The sequence below is a fragment of the Pezoporus flaviventris genome, unplaced genomic scaffold (genome assembly GCF_033815535.1).
Source record: "Pezoporus flaviventris isolate CSIRO_AGI_PZ_B2104156 unplaced genomic scaffold, CSIRO_AGI_Pfla_v1 ptg000036l, whole genome shotgun sequence".
Classification (NCBI taxonomy): Eukaryota; Metazoa; Chordata; class Aves; order Psittaciformes; family Psittacidae; genus Pezoporus; species Pezoporus flaviventris.
In genome coordinates, this window is record NW_026892584.1 from 33,683,917 (window position 1) to 33,700,848 (window position 16,932).

The window sequence follows — 16,932 nt, forward strand, 5'->3', positions numbered from 1 at the left end:
CTTCTAAAGCCTTCAGTAAGGTTACAATCAAACAGGAAGATTTCTGATACCCCTTCTGTGGCAACAACAGAAAACCCAACACAACTCTGCCACTCAGAGACTCAAACCAATACTGAGGCTCACACAAAGCTATTGCAGACAGATTTCCATTCAGCACCATAAAGTGTGTTGCCCCCGCCCCCCCACCAAGGAAAAAAAAACAAAAAAAAGAGTGCAACATCCATCTATTTTATCTTAATCTTTATTATAAACGCTTTTGTAGTTTCCAGAACAGGATCACTACATACTAGATAACAAAAACATCCTCAGATGGATCAGTTTTAGCTTTTACTAGATTAAATCAGAACCAGCAAAACAAGTATTATTTTTTAAAGGATTTAGTCTATTGCCAGAAAAACAGCTTTAAACATGAAACAGAATTAAAGATATGCATTTGATCATATATACACAAGCAGCTGATGACACCCTGGACAGAAACATACAAGGAACCTTTTTTGCACATAAATAGATTTTTAGAAGTATATTTCCTTCACATGTATACAAAATTATTTTGCTTTCCATACTGAGCAAAACTCTTAAGAGACATAAAAAAGGATTTCTAAGAGACAAAATCCCACATACTGCTTAGGACGTGGGCTGTCATGCACAACAGGATGTAATAATACAATTTACATAGCATTCCTATACAATACTTGAACTTCTTATATACATACTTACAAGACACTTTTGTACATGAGATGCCACTTTTACAACTGAAATGGCATCTCTCCTGAAAGGTTGCATTAGTTCCAGTGTTTGTATAAAAGATAAAACAAGTTTCAAAAGGCAGCACCACTTGGCTTGCAGAGTCAAGGATCCACTGAGCTGCAGCTGTAGTGAAGGCAGGGAGGTAATCACACTGGCCTTTCTGTGTTTACAGAGTCCCATTTGGGAAGGTCAAGACGTGACCCTTGAAGTCTACACATTACCTCTATAAAACGTGGCTGTGGCAAGAAGACTTTAACAGATGGCTAAAGCCATGCAGTTTTGCTCTTCAGCTTTATTTTTAAGCTACTTAAGCCAAATACCTGGGGTTCTGCCTCTGGGGAGGAGAAGTTTGGCTTTTATTTGACCTTTTCAGTATGGTTAAGTTATCAATGGCAGGGCTGGGTTCAGCACACACACATGACCTGTGAAACTCTTCTCTACTGAAGGTAGAATGGGTGCACACTGCAGCAATGACAGAGAACCCTGCTAAGCTTCTGGAGTGCAGAATGCTCAACGCCTATGAAAATCAGGTGTTAAGCCTGCAGTGACATCAGACTTCCACTTTGTTTTAGGCACAAAAGTGTCAAAAGAAGGCCTGCGGTTTTGCTCTTTGTTTCTCTGAATCATACATTGGTCTACTAGAAAACAGGACATGGAGAACACTCAGAGCAGCATGCAGGTGATGCCTTTTAAGACCTGGCACAGTGTCTAGACAAATGCTACCTGGATGGCAGCAATGCCAAACACACATACTACTAGCTGACCCTGTGGGTTACACACACCCATACTCATACCAAACCGTCTGCTGATCCCTCTGGGGGTCTGGAGACCCAGGAGTGCTGTTGGAGCTGTTTCCTCTCATGGGCTCCTCCATAGCCCCAGCACTGCCTTCTGGCAGCTTACCCTGGCACTTGCTGAGTAGGGCATCACCCTGGCTTTGCCCTAGTGAAATACTTCCCTCAGTGCTGCAGGAAACAGTTCTGGCAGGAGCCACTGCAGTCACCTCCCCAGTACAAGGGGCTGGTTTGGGTTTCATTTTAGAGGGAGTGTGAGATGCGGGTGAGTAGTGCTGCCCAGAGCTCACGCGCTCTTGTTGCTGGACATGCAGATTGCTGGTGGATGCAGTGGGTGAGGCAGAGAGCTGATGGAAAGAGACTGGCCTCTCATCTTTTGGTGGGGCCAGGGAAAGGCGCCTTGCATCAAGCTGCCAACAGCGGGAATCAACACCTTGCAAGGAACCTCCCACCTTGGCAGGCTGTGGTCTCTCTCTTAAGGTTACCTGGGAGCTTGTTGGCACTGAGGCCCTAGCTGTCTGACTAACAGCATCCTTGCCCCCACGTTGGTCTGCTGCTGACTTCTGAGGACTCTCTTGCCTGTAGGTCTCCGGGCCAGTGGCTCTGAGGAGGTCTGCAGAGGCTAAGCTAAATGCCCTGCTCAGTGATGTACTCCTCCTGCTCGTGGTTCCAGGCTGCTGAGGCTGTGCCATCTGCCTCATCCCACTGGCAGCCTGGTGCTGTGGTGTGTGAGGAAATTTAAGAGACCCCTGGGAGCTCACCAGAGGCTCAGGTTCTACTTGTTTAAGGTTTGGCTTTGTGTAATTTCCAGGCTTAGCTATTCTTCCTTCTTCATTGGCGATGGTCTTTACAGTTGCAGCCACAAGACTACTGGGCATCTTAGCACCCTCCTTTCTGGACGGCTGAATCAGCAGGTTCCCAGTAGCTGAAGGCTCATTTGTTCTCTTAAAATAATCGCTGAGCAATTCATCTCTGTTACTGGAGGTGTCCTGGTGTAAGAAAACATGCACATGCCATATTAATGAAAACACTTGTTTAAAGACTCATGCAGAAGCTGTGTTATGATAATCTTCCTTCCCACTTCATTCAACCCAAACACAACTCTAGATTTTATATTTTAAGTGGGGAATAGAAGATATAAATGTTTACAATGGGTATAAATCCAAATCAAGCAGTCATGCTCGTCATACTTAGAACAGGACAGCCTTGTTTGCCAGATTAATTGTCATAAAATTTAAGTTTCATTTCACTTGCAATCTGGGCAGCACCTCTTTTGCTTCCTTTCACACCAGCGACTGTCACTGTAACATCAATATGATATTAATAACATCAGCCATTGATATCAGCATCAATGATGGCCTGTCACCTTCCAGAATACAGTTCATCTGATCAACACTCCACTTTAACTTCAGGAATATAACAGGAGATGAGCTAGCATTACAAGAAAGTTTCATCACTTCTCCACTGATTCCCCTCACCTCTCCTAGTCAAGATACTATGCATGTCAAAAGCTAAGCATGTACAATATAATGAAATATACAAAAAATCATTACACAAATGGAGATACGATTGCTTGCCCACAATTAACTTGCAAATTTCAGGTCAGACAATTAATCTGGCACTAAAAGAAAATATACAATGAATATTTCATGGGGATGGTCCATGCAATCCAAAAATGGTGATGTTTGATCAGCTGCCATCGGACTATTAGTATGAGGCATGCTCAGAATAGTTAAGGGACAGGCTGTCTTCACAAAAAAACGTGCTGAAACAAGCTCATAGAATTTGTTTCTTTACTCTTCTCTAGGGAGTATGTTAAAGTTTAATACAGTCATTTCACTAGCATTCCAAATGTTTCTTCCAGTCACAAAACTCATTTGCCAGAAGTGAACACCATTAATGGTAACAGTGCAGTGGGAAGATTTCTATGCTCACCTAAATGTTAAAGTGTTAAGGTTAATTTTAACTGCACTTTAAACATTAAAACATATGCACATTAACACCACAGAATGACTACTCCTCAAAACCACACATATTTTTGAACAAGCATTGGAAATACTTTACAATTAATTAATGCAAGTGATCTGGCAGCCTTTAAAATAACAGGTAAGAGTTACAGGATGCTTTTATATGTATTAATGTGCTAGCAAAAGCTGTTATAAGCTGGAAGCTGTTGCTTTCATAGCAAGAACAATGGATACCCTGGGGATATACAGTGAAGTAGATCTCCTATTTCCCCTGACTGCTCTGTGCCTCATGCTGTTGGGACATGAATGACTGAGGATCGAGTCGAGTGACTGTGAAGGTTCCTGATGGAGGGAAGGACACAAGGAGTAGCAAGAGGAATACAGTGCATCAGCTTCTAACAGAAACTGGTGCAATGAAATCATTTCACTCTCATTTAAACTGCGCCGACGCTGAAAAGGAGCAAGGATGACAGAAATAATGAAAATAGAGACATGGTCAAGTAGTTACAAACAAAAATAAATAAATAATTAAAAAAAAATCTAACTTTAAACATCTTTCAAGCTAAGATTTGTACTTAGGATAATGAGGGAATAGGAGGTATATTTAAATATTACTCTGAAAATTTAAGGACCAGAATTTACCAATGCCATTAAATGGTACAGATCTGTTGATTTCCATACTGTTGCCAAGGCATTCATGAAACAGAAATATGTGGCCACTTTCACTACCAATGAATTATTCTTAAGATACTAACACGCTTGATACTGTACTGCCTCGCTACTGCACAACACGTCAGAAGACAAATGCCATCTAGAAAACAAGCATTTAATATCTGACAAAGTGCTTCGATTTGTGACGTTTTCTTGCAGTCACTGAGCCAACAGCACAGTGCCAGTCAGCATACAAACATGCAGCATGGTGAAAGCATCGGGAAGTTCCTGAGGCAACAGAAATATTCTCTCGCAAATGCACTCACGGTAGTTTCAGATTAGGAGATGGCTTTAACAACTGTGTGTGTTGCACTTCAATTGCAACATACCATTAGGTTTCATATCTAATTACAGATTTAGCAGCTGAAAATAATACAGAAAACTTATCAGTTCACAAATAAAAATACCTGGATCTGAGAACTGACAATATAACATGAAACCTTGACCCCAAGCGTTTGATATTAAAAAGCTCCAGCAGTCCAATATATAGTACTTGAAGTGAATTATTTGCGTAAGCTGCCATAGCTGATACAGCATGTATCAGCTGTGTGATAGTTAATCTTGCCTTAGCTCTTTCATTCGTTTTACAACATTCCACAGTTCTCCGCAAGTTCCACACATATGAACAAGAATCTTCTCATCTTTCCTTGTTTCCCTATCCCCACATCCCCCTGAATCAGCTTTGAACGGTTACTTGACATCTGAGATGGGTCAGCTAGCTCTATTTACTTACACTTGGTGGCGACAGTCTGTTGCTCTCTTCCAAGAACTCTTCCAAAGTTACCATCTCACTGCCAGGTGAGGCAGACCGTTGTCTGCCCGAGTAAGACTGGGATGGAGTACTCTTCTGAGGTATATCATAAGAGATCAAACCATTCTTGTGGGAGGAGGATTCATGCCTGCTGCTAGGGCTTAAGACATCAGAAGCAAAGTGAAAGGGATAGCTGTCACGGAGCAAGGCTGGTGCCTCTCTGCTTGGCACCGTATCTTCACTACTGAGGCTGTCGGTTCTACCATGGATATGATCTAAGGAACCTGAGGAGAAGCATAAATATTGTTAAAGGCACTGTTTTTCATTTCAGATTTCTCACTGAGGTAGGAACTTTATCAGCCAGGGCCATTTCCACACTAAATGGCATTTCCACAGACTAGGTGGCACTTTTTACCTCGCTTCTCCCACAAAACTCAAGGCAGTCAGAACTTTGAAACATCAGGGCTAGTAAATGACTTAAAATACATACTTTAAGACCCTGTGTTAAAAAAAGCCCAACTACTTGTCCAAAAAACAGTAATAACACAGACACTAAGGGGTCCTCTTTACAACCTGTGTGCCACTAGATCTCCCTAGTTTTGGCTCTGTGTGTGACCTGAAAACCGAAATCTGTAAGTGGGAAAGCAGGAAGTGGATTTTTCCACAGCATCAGGTCTTCTGGTATCCTTCAAGCACACCCAATTTCAGCAACAGCAGATCTCCAGAGCACAGAGATTCCATACACAAGCTGTGTGCAGAGTAAGAGCAGCAGAGACTGTTGTTGTAAAAGGAGTCTAACAGTAGCATGGTACTTCCCACAATATGATGCCAGTCAAACTGAAGCAAAACTAGACTGCCTGCCTTAAAAGCTATCACTTGCCAGAATCAATCTCAGAAAAATACTTCTTGCCAGCAGTTTTGATTCCCAAGACAGCCACGTTCAGATTGCATAATCATTATAATTTCAAAACAGCAGTCTTCAGATTTAATTGGAAGGAAAACAGCATTTTGTACACAGTTTCACGGAATTTCACTTCCTGTTTGTCAGAACTCAGTTATAAAAGCTTTACCTTTCAAATTGAGAGGTGAACTACTGCTGGACGCATTTCTGCTGCTCTCTAAACTGTTCGGCCTGGACACTGAAAACCACAAAACAAGCACTGAATAAACAGATCCCAAGTTCCTCTGATTCTTTAAAAGACTTGCCTACAGTATGCCTTCTGAAAATAGAACCATGCAACTAAGTCACTTTGAAAATATTAACAACATAATATACACAGGATGCCAAAGTCTGGACAAAGTAGAAACCATTTTCATTTTTCAATTCAAGTTGTTCAGGATCCATTTTGTTTTCCCTCACTTTTTGCACAAAGAAATATATTCTGGGCTTTTCTTTTACAGCAACTATTATCAAAGTAATGTAAACACTGAGGAAGTTTGACAATAAGCTGCTGTCTCTTTCTCAGTTTATTTCTTTGGAAGGAGCTGGTAACCAGCCTTCAAATTAAGTGTTCCTTAAATTGCTAAGCAGGCAGTGCTGCTTCTGCACCAGTGTTCTCACTGTGCATCCACAACCCCCCACCTCTAATTTTTTTATTGCTGAGTCACTTCCTTAAGGAAAGAATTAAATATTGTCCAGAAAAAACAGCACGAAATCTGTAGGCCATGCATTAAAAAGTCTGTTTCTGAGGCAAGGCAACTCATCTCAATGTCAGCATTATTTTTGAAAACTTATTTTAGGAAAAAGTCCATATAGAAGTTCAGAGTGTTCATGCATACTACAAGCTTACCGTGCTGTCTGGTGCTTGCAAACTCCACCTCAGGGGACTGTTCACATAGATCATCTTCTGAATTACAGCCTGAAAAGAATACAAAACTTAAAAGGCAATATTAACACAGGAAGGTTAATCCTTCAGGTCAGTCTCCAATGCATGCTAGCAGTGTAGAAGACTGAGGTGATCAAGAGGGTTTTACAGAGCCAACACTGGAAAAGCATCAATCTTACAACCGCTGCTGTGAACCACTGGGCAGGGAACCACAGGAGAACTGACATCCAAAGGTGGTCTGTCAAGCTGATGACATGACAAGAGTGAAGAAACCCTGTATCTGATCAATTAAATAAAATAGGAATGAAGATAACGAATGGTCTGGTTTTATACTTCAATGGCACTAGAAGCCATGTTTCACCCAAGCAGGAGCTACAAAGTAGCCCGAGTTGTAGTAACAGGCGGTATGCCAAATGCACTGCCATTGCACACCTTTTGGTCTACCCTGCAGCCTGGAGATGGGAGTGGAAGTCTGTAGATGAATAGCTGAGGTTGAGTAAGTCCTAGTACCCATCTCCACACAGGAGTGTTTTGTTGCAGAGTCTGCTGCAATTTCAACGTTCTCATTGCTGCCTCCATGACGGGAATTCCTCTTTTGCTTTAGGTCCATTATCACTGAGGGGGAGAGAGGTGAATAAATACAAGTCAATGAAAAATAGCATTAGGAGATTTGTATTTACTTGCCTATACAAACATGACAAGCAGGCACAAAGAAACTGCATAACAGAGGCACCAGTTTTGCAAGCTTTTCCATAAACAGTTCAGTATTGGATAGGAAATTTCTGCCACCAGTTTCTCAATCACGTGTGCTCTCTGTAAAGTGTGGGAGTGACAAGGGCTGCTTAGTGCCAGTGGGAGGGCTGATATTATACATGCAATAATTACCGTGAAAGGAGGAAGAAAAGGAGCAAAGACATGAATGCAGAAAAGTGAAGTGTGAAATTCCCATAACATTATTCCTTGCAGGTACATTTTATAAGCACTTACTTCAGTAACAAAATAGAATAAGGAAAGAGTGACAGTAGTCACGCTCTTATTCAAAGAGAAATAATGCTGATTTGGAAATTATCTAACACGACCTGCACAGTAAGCTAATTGCTTTCAAGTTTAGATCTTTGCTGTGGAGCAAGAGCTCAGTCTTCACAAAGCTAAAATTTTGCTGCTCTTGTGATGTTCTGGTGCATGATTTTTAAGTGAAATTTCTGGAATCTTAGCATGAGAACAATGAAAACTGCCTGCTAGAATATTAGACTCAAAAAGCTGAAAACATGTTTCCTAGTGATAAGGTAGGTTAATTCATTTCTTGTAATGCGAATGTAATGTTTGAAGGTACACGAAATAGAACAAAATATAAAGAATTATGCAGCAGAGTGCAGTGGTAAAAATAAGCAACTTAATAGAGACAATGGACAGACAGTTCAAAGCACAGAGCAGCTGCAAAGCTGCATTAGAGAAATGGACCAAAGCACTGACTCCTGGAAGCTGACATCAGAAACAACGTCTTCTGCCACAGTGTGCATGCAGAGGCTCCACAGCACAAGGCTGGCACGTTCTCTCAGAATTTAAGTTTATGGCATGCTTGTAGCATTTACTGGCTAAAGCTTGGCATGCAAATCTGTATTTCTAATTGACGTTGTAGATGCACTTAACCCCTTCTGTATATGCCAGAATTATTAATTGCCCTGGAAACAAATATTCTACAAATCCCAAAATAGGCAAGAGGTTTCTGTGCCAGTGTCCTTGTTTCACTACAGAGAGCCAATTCTCAGAGTGAGAAGGGAGATGAGATCTTCTGGCCTCTTTGCTGAGCTACCTGTAGCATATTGCCTGTGCTGCATGTGTCTGTATAAGACAGAATGGGGACTGGAACCACACATTAATTTCAGAAGACATTAGGTCGTGACTATCAGGTAGTAAGAATTCTGAGCAATGAATCCATGATGAAAGTTGTTCCCAATCTCAAAAGGACAAATCTACTTTCTTCTTTAAAAAAAAAAACTGTCAAAACTGAAGCAGCAGAAACTGAAACTTTAGCTCAATTTGGGATGAATTTTCATAGCTGGAAGTGTAAAACCTTACTAAATAGCAGGTTTGAATGCAACCGTCAAGACACTTTGCAGAGAATAATTTTCCCAGTAGCTACCACTCTATATTCAAAGCCAGACTACTTAAAAGCAATGATGCTAAACTGCCATTTTTAACATTTAGTGGCATAGAATACTGGAAGAATCTCCAGGATTCGAGACTGCTTATATATTAGAGGTGTATTTTAGTAGGACTACAACACTGTAAAAGCATAGCAACAGCAAATCAGTTCAACACTGTAACTGGACACGATGCAAGTATGTGATTGCAGGAAAATATCTAAGCACATAGCAACTTCACTTACTTACAACATACACCACAGCCAATATACATACGCAAACTGTATGTCATGAGGTCCCCTAAAAATATGCTGCATCGAAGAAACGATCCACAGTATGCAATTCATCTTCTATGGGAAAACTTATGTCCATGTTCACTAATCTGTGCTTGTATTTAAAGTATTGTAAAGACATGCTGAGTGTTTCTATCAAGGTATGTGCTCTTCTAAGACGTGGGATTTTTTTTGATTTTTTTATTTAAATATTTGTCAGAATTAAATGAAGATAAAGAGAATGTGTTAGAAATCTCCCAATTCCAGGAAAGAAAGAGGTTCATTAGGAGAGGATGGGATGTTGGAAGACGACCAGAACCGGAGCCGATTAGAGAGAGACTGATGATTTGATGGAGACTTAGGAGACTTTTCTTTATCCTTGATTTTGCTTCTCAAAAAGGCAATCTTTCTGCGCTGCGTAGCTAAATTGTTATCACCCAGGTATCCCGAAAAGAAGAAAAAAATTAAAAAAAAAAGCCTGGTAAGTCAAACTTAAAAGTTTCTTAAAACAGATTAAAGACTACACAACTAGTAGAAACAACAAAGGCTAAACAAAGACTAACGCATATTTGGAGGGTTGATTAACATATAATCACAAATCATCTGTCTCAGATTAAGTCATAGATTAACATATATACATAAAATATAATAAAGTCCATTCAGAAATTACTGATGATTACCCAAATTTTTTTTATAAAATAAAGTAAAATCAGATAGGTGTGTGCGTTACTTGGTGATAATATGCTCAATATTTCCTAGATGTCTTCTAGGTTTTAATACTGATACTCAGCATCTCAACATAAGCACATTCAACAGAACATCAAAAAGAACAAAGCCTCAGAGACTTTCTCATCTCTGGCACTCCATGAGGGCCTTTGTTCTGTGGAAACCCAAATCTGAATTCCCAGGTTGAACTCTGGATGCATGTTAAACATTTAATATCTCCTGAAATTATCTGAGACATGCATTTTTAAGTGAATCAATGACCTTGAAGAATTAGAATGGATAAGAGGAAATGTAAAACCCAATCAAAACAAAAACTTCAATCAGACAGACACGGGAGTTTATAACGACAGCTTTACCTTCCTCAGCCACTTCCCTTCTGTTCCCCACTCCCCAGTGGGAAGATAAAGATTATTATTTAAGGATTAATTTCAAAACTGCTTCTTGAAAAGTATCCCTGCAGGACAATAATATATATATAGAAGCTGACAGAAGTGATCTCAATACAATAAGCAAACCTTGAGATATATATTATATTTAAGAAAGGCTTTGAGGAGCTTTCTTTTAAATTTCCCATAATTAGGAAGCAATTTACTGTATGAACTAACTAAATAGAAAAAGAAATTATTTCATCTTCCTCACATTTGCCCTTAAGTGTTTAAAAAAATCATTTGATCATTTTAAATCAAGCAATCCTTAGTCTGAGTCAAAGTCAAAACACTTTATCATCCCCCAAAATAACCGGATTACAGTAAATTAGCATGTTCGGTGTTATTTATTTTGCATGTGCGCCATCTTCTGGCAGTGTCTGCAAGACCAGTTATTCCCCATTTAAGGATAGTTTCTAGTATTACACGGTCCAACTTTAAACTGCTTTGTTGCAAATCCCAGTAAATGAAGTATTTCTACCAACTCATTCAGTAACATGCAATACATTCAGGCAAACCAAGAAATCACATACAAAAGCTGAAGGGAGAAGCAGAAGGTAAAAGAACCAAACCAAACCACACTAAAAGTTCATCTTCTTAGTTTAGGGGGTTTTTGCTTACTAAAACTTTAAGTTTACTAAAAAAAAAAGTATTTTTAAAATCTTTCTTAAAAGTTTTCAAAAAATAATGTTCAGGTCATATATTTAGGCTGAGCATTCCCTACCTTTGTTTGAAGAACCTCCAGGGTTCTCCCTCTCTTCCAAGGAGTTTGACCCTTGAGAGTTATTATCCTGAGTCTCTTGTTGATGTTTCAGTTTTTGGGAGGCAGATGGAGAGTTTACAGTCTTTGCAGGATCAGAATGTGACTGAGGGCTTTCTGCTGCGGCTTTCAATCGCTCCCTCATAGTCTCCTTCTTTGGCTTGATTAGTTTGACTAAGGCTCTGGCTCCAATCCAGTGGTTTTTCCTGATAAAGTAGGTTTTGTGAATGGGATTCATAAAACACTACAAACAATACCCCCCAAAGATTTGTTTACAGCTGTGCTAACACCATCAAGCCTTCATACATTCTTATTTGCTTACTGACACGAATTGGTTCAAAAGACACAGAAAGAATTTCACAGAGCTCAAGATCCATCTCTCTCCCAAAGTCTAAACTATTTTAGAGAAATATTTCTTCAGCATGAGAAATGTGAGAGAGACAACTGTTGCCTCTGCTAGAAATATAAACTACATACATGGACACATGTAAGACATGAATGGTGTCAAAAGCTCTACTGCAGGAACAGTCAGAGAAGGAAAGAAATTAAAACTGCTTTAAAGATGAACGCCTCTCTTTGCTAAGGCTATCAATCAGAACTCTGTGTGGTGGAATTAGCTTGGCGCGTTTTTGTTGTTTTTTATGTAATTTAAGTCCTTTCTCCCGGTGGACTGCTTTAGCTCCTTTGGAAGAGCAGCTCTGGAAGTTCCTGCTGCTTCTTTGTCACCATAATGGGGGTCCGTCTCCGCCTGATGATGATGTTCATCAGGGCAAGGGGCTCTTTTCCAATTAATACTGTTTCAGATTCCAGTATTAAAACAGAGGGCCCCACATGAGGTACTGGGCTCTATAGTAACACAACTTGATGCTTCCAGGAATGGCTCTTAGAGTGAGACAGAAGTGGAGATGACACTGTCCTTACTTCAGATGAAATTTCTATTATCTCCAGTACAGAAGGTACTTTCTTACCCTCAAGAACAGCAGAACAAAACCCATAAGGGACTTACTTTTTGGGAGTAGGATCATAAAACTTGTACTGATCCATTATCTTCTCTTCAAGTTTTTCCTTGTGTCTCCTTAAGGCATTCAATTTGTCGCTGTGAGAAGGAAAAGCATATTCTGAACTGTATGAAATTAATCATCATGAAAAAGCTTGAAGACCAAAAGCCATCAGATCACTGACAATTGAACTTCATTGTCTACGTAACTGAGTATTTTATTCCTGTGTTGCTACTCTGTTATAAGTAGAGAAATAAATAATGTTAGATCTTTTTAAGACTACTTTGGTCTCCTATGAGCAATGTCAAAGCACTTTCAGGAGTGCCACGGAATCTTACTATTTCTTTTTACTCATTTTATTAGCCTGTGCAACGGATGTTAGCAAATCTCTTTTAATTCAAGTAGTAGGTCTAATGTACCTCAAACACAGAACTGTCAGGCACCTGGATAAATAGTCTCTCAGTACATCTGAACTGTATTCAGCCAATTTCAGCAAACAGTTTCTAACATTTCAACCATATAATCCATTACTAAAATAAAAGTCACTAGCTCCCACATCACCCTGAAGTGCTAGACTAAAATTCTTGGGATTAAGAACACTTTTCTTCCTTCCTTCATACCTATAAGAGAAATTCACTGCAGTGAGAACAGGATTCTTTGTAAATGTACAGTATGTTTAAATAGGGTATCTCACTTAAGCATTTCACCCTGTGCTTGGGGTTGCAGCAGTGTATGTTGACACTTGCACCCTTTATAAACAACACCAAAAGAGGTATTTATTAAAATCCAAATGACAAAAAACTAGAGGAGTATGAATATTTGCTGTTCTTCAGGAATCTAAATTTAAAATGACTCTTATAAGACTATATTTGTGTCGTAATACAGCTGTTTTCCAAGCTGTCCTGGATTCAGCAGTAGCAGTCATTTTTTGTCCTTCTTAGTAGCTGGTGCAGTGCTGTGGATTTGACTTTCAGCCTAGGAACAGCACTGATAACACTGAGGTTTTTTTGTTACTGCTCAGTAATGCTTACTCTGAACAAGGACTTTCTGGGTCTCATGCTCTGCCAGGGAGGAGGGGAAGCCAGGAGGAAGCAGAGACAGGACACCTGACCCAAATTAGCCAAAGAGGTATTCCATACCACAGCACGTCATGCCCACTATATAAACTGGGGGCAGTTACCCAGAAGGGTTAGATCACTGCTCGGGTTGGGCTGGGTATCGGTCAGTGGGTGGTGAGCAGTTGTATTCTCTTCCCTTGTTATTTCCCTTATCATTATTATTATTGGTGGTAGCAGCAGTGATTTGTGTTATACCTTAGTTACTGGACTGTTCTTATTTCAACCCGTGTGAGTTTTTGATTCTCCTCCCCATCCCTCCGGGAGTGGAGGGAAGAAGTGGGGGGGAGCGAGTGAACAGCTGCATGGTACGGAATTACCGGCCTGGCTTAAACCACAACACAAGCTCTTCAAAAACCTTTGAGAAGTTCCATCTTTCATAACTCAGTTTTCAATATGAGTTTGTCTATATTATTTGAAAAGAGCTGAACTTGTCCACAGACCTCCTGAACCACCCTCTGTGGTAAGGCAATGCGAAGACATTTTATCGCTTCTCCCCATTACACAGTATCTCCATAGTATCAAGCAGACCTATCATTCCCCTGCTTGTCCTACTCCTGATAATTATTTTTATTCTAGGTTTGTCTAGATGACCTTTTCAGGTTTCACAAATCAAATCTCTAGTTTCTTACATGTATTGTTTCTGTTCTTCGTGATACTGCTCCTTGTTCTCCATGTTTTGCTCCAGTAACATCTGATTCTGCTGGCTCAGCATCTGAATCTGACTCAGAAGATGATGGTTTTCTTCTTCCAAATTTTCTTTTAGACGGGACAGCAGCTATTAAACAAGGTAGATTAATCTCTCTTTTACATCTGGATTCCCTAGATGTGCACCATAATCAAGCTAACAGAATAGCAGAGCAACATAAGATACCATGAGAAACTTAAAAGAATATGAGGGTCTCAATTATGACCCCATAACTTGACTGTCTACCACGTGCCAGAAACTTCACACAATGGTGTCTAACAGGGACCCAGCAATACACCTACCTACAGCTACTCACCTCACAGTGGTTATCCAGCTTGGTCAGAGAGATATCCATGGACTGGTGCTGTTCTTTCAGCTCATCATAGCGAGCCTGCCAACGATTCAGATCCAACTGAGAGTTGTTCAAGGAAGTTTTCAGCTCTTTAGTATGTGCATGTAGCCCTTCATATTCTGCCTTTAGCTGGCTGTGAAAGAAATTCACCCTAAACACGAAGACGTCAACAGGCTTATGAAGGACACTTCACAGAAAGTACCCCACATTCAAAGACCATACCACCAGTGTGCTGCTGTCACTATAACAAACATTCAGTTCCAAAGACTAACTCCTAAAGGCATTTTTATTCTAAGCATATAATAAAATTTAATTAAGAAAGTAGCACTAGTAATATATTTCAAATCTACCAAAGAATTGAAAGGAAAATAGATTAAACATGAAACTGATCTTTCCTCAGTATGTAAGAAACAGACCACAGATATCTGAGGCACAATATATTTAAGAGCATTTGGATATAAACGCAGCTCTATTTGGCACAACTAAAGACAATACACAGAACTTCTTTCTCGATGCATGGAATACAAGCACTAATATGTCCTGAACTGTGAAACACTGTAATATTGTAAGATGATACTGTGGCATTCTTTTATACCGTTTGGTAAATCTAAAAATGTCTACAAAACATGAAGGCATAAAATTTGAAGATTAAGTTCTGTATCTGCTGACAGATCAGCTAAGCCTTGCTGTCTGCCAGCACTGCAATCAGCATACAAGAATTTAGCAAGAGAACCCTACCTGTCCAGCTCCTCCCTCAACTTCTGATTTTCCCCAGCGGTTATTGCATTTGATCTCCTCTCTTGCTGAAGAACCTCTCTCTCAGTTTTTAAAACTATTTCCAACTCTTCCAATTCTGCCTTGTGTTTCATTAAACTGCTGTATCTGCAAAAAGAGTAGCAGCATTTAAATAGCTTTGTTTTAAACATTTTTCTTCCGCTAGTTAAAGATTTTTAATAAGTAGCATCACAACAACCAGAAAAGATTTTTTTTTTTCTTGCCTGCTTGGCTTCATGCACATTTGTGTGGTTAAACATCTACCTTACTTCAAGATTCCGATCATTTGGTAAAAAGCACACAAGTCTCCAGGGTGAGTGCTAACTGCACCATTAAACTGCAATCAATTCACAAATAATTATCAGTGACAGGTTTCAAAAACCTGTCTAAAAAGCAGAAAATAGCAGTCATAAAGCAACACAAAAGCAGTAGAATGAGCAACATCTTATTAGGTAACAAACTAATGCAGATTAGGTTATACACATAGCTAATGGCATCATGGATAGGTAATAATCTCCTACATATTCCTGGCAGATGATGAGGCTAGTATCAGTGAGCTGACAGCAAAACACCTTTAAGCAGAAGCTGACCCACCTGCTTGAGTGGCTCTACTTGTTCACTAGTGAGAAACTCAAGAGCAACGCTGGTGTTCATGCTCAGGCTTCCACTCTTACTCGGTTTATACAACTTGCGTGTGAATCATTCAGGGTGGAGAGACAGGCAGATACCACCAACTATGTCTTTGATTTACATCTCTGGAATGCTACAATAACAGGTGTGTAACAACTCCCCTGATACTTGACACAGGCATGGATTAGGCAGGCTCAGCTTCCCTGAGCTGCTACACTGCTTGCATTTGGAAAACACTGCAAAGAATGAAGTGGCTTAAGACTGCATTGCAAAACAGCAAGCTGTTCTCAAATGTTTTTTTTTTTCCCTCTGGTGGCCTTCTTTAGGGTCTGTGCCTATACACTCATGCCAGCAAAAGCCGCTGGGGACACCTGTGCAGTGAACATCAAAAGTCATCAGCACATTTTTCTGTGACTGTGATAAAAGAATATTGCCCCAAAATATCCTTGGCCAGACACACCTGTACCAGTCATGGAGAAACATCCTTCTAAGCAATTTTAAAACAGCAATTAGATGGAAGATGCAGCATTGCTTGGAAAAGCTAGAGAACAAGCATTCTCTATCCGTGATTCTCATCCCAAACCAGATGAATGCAGAGCAAAGCTACTCTGCAGCCATGAAAACTTCAAAACAAAAGCAGCAGACTGCACCAAATACACTGACTCCTGCCAACTTGTTCTCCTTTCAAGCTACCATTCTCTTCATCCTGGGGTCAAATTACAGCCTGTCCCAAATTCCAGTCCATTTAAGGGCCACACAGAAAAGTACCTGCCTCCCAGACAAAAGCTGCTTTTTGCTATTCATTCCCACTAACAGCAGTGAAGTTTAATTAACCTCATCTATTTGTTTTCCTCCTCCATTCAGCTCCAGGACATTTCAAATTCAGTATCTGTACACCAAATAGAAGAACTTGAAAGCAGAGGAAGGTTTCACATCCAACTCCAAGAAATATTTAAGATAGCGTGGCAATCCAGAGTCTAAGAAGACAAATTCCACAGTCATTTGGCAGAGATTACCATGACTGCCTCTGCAGAAACCGTGTTGTGAATTCTTTTGCCATTTCTGTATGATAGGGCTATTCTGTTCATTTTTAATCAAGCCCTCTATTTTTTAAAGAGGACTGCTTGGAGGGAAGCAGTATACTGGTCCAGTTATACCAGCTTGGCCCAGATCCACATGCTGCCTTTGAGCATGAGAACCCACACCTGAGGTAGACCACAGCTGCTCCCCCAGATATTCAGTGAAAGGTAAA

The 16,932-nt window shown here is 40.1% G+C and overlaps 1 protein-coding gene across 2 annotated transcripts in view; it reads right to left on the minus strand.

Moving 5' to 3' along the window:
* Positions 1-225: 225 nt before the first annotated feature.
* Positions 226-16,932, minus strand: part of CCDC88C (coiled-coil domain containing 88C) — a 96,108-nt gene continuing 79,401 nt past the window's right edge. Inside the window, exons 21-31 of one of the 2 annotated variants that reach the window (XM_061463780.1) lie at positions 15,015-15,158; positions 14,241-14,427; positions 13,869-14,014; positions 12,130-12,219; positions 11,088-11,329; positions 7,229-7,411; positions 6,761-6,829; positions 6,041-6,109; positions 4,953-5,254; positions 3,743-3,958; positions 226-2,530 (exon numbers count right to left, since the gene is read on the minus strand). In XM_061463780.1, the coding sequence (XP_061319764.1) occupies positions 1,520-2,530; positions 3,743-3,958; positions 4,953-5,254; positions 6,041-6,109; positions 6,761-6,829; positions 7,229-7,411; positions 11,088-11,329; positions 12,130-12,219; positions 13,869-14,014; positions 14,241-14,427; positions 15,015-15,158 (2,659 nt within the window). In that variant the 3' untranslated portion in view covers positions 226-1,519. The remainder of the gene's footprint in view (positions 2,531-3,742; positions 3,959-4,952; positions 5,255-6,040; positions 6,110-6,760; positions 6,830-7,228; positions 7,412-11,087; positions 11,330-12,129; positions 12,220-13,868; positions 14,015-14,240; positions 14,428-15,014; positions 15,159-16,932) is intronic. The other variant, XM_061463781.1, reaches the window with a different exon arrangement.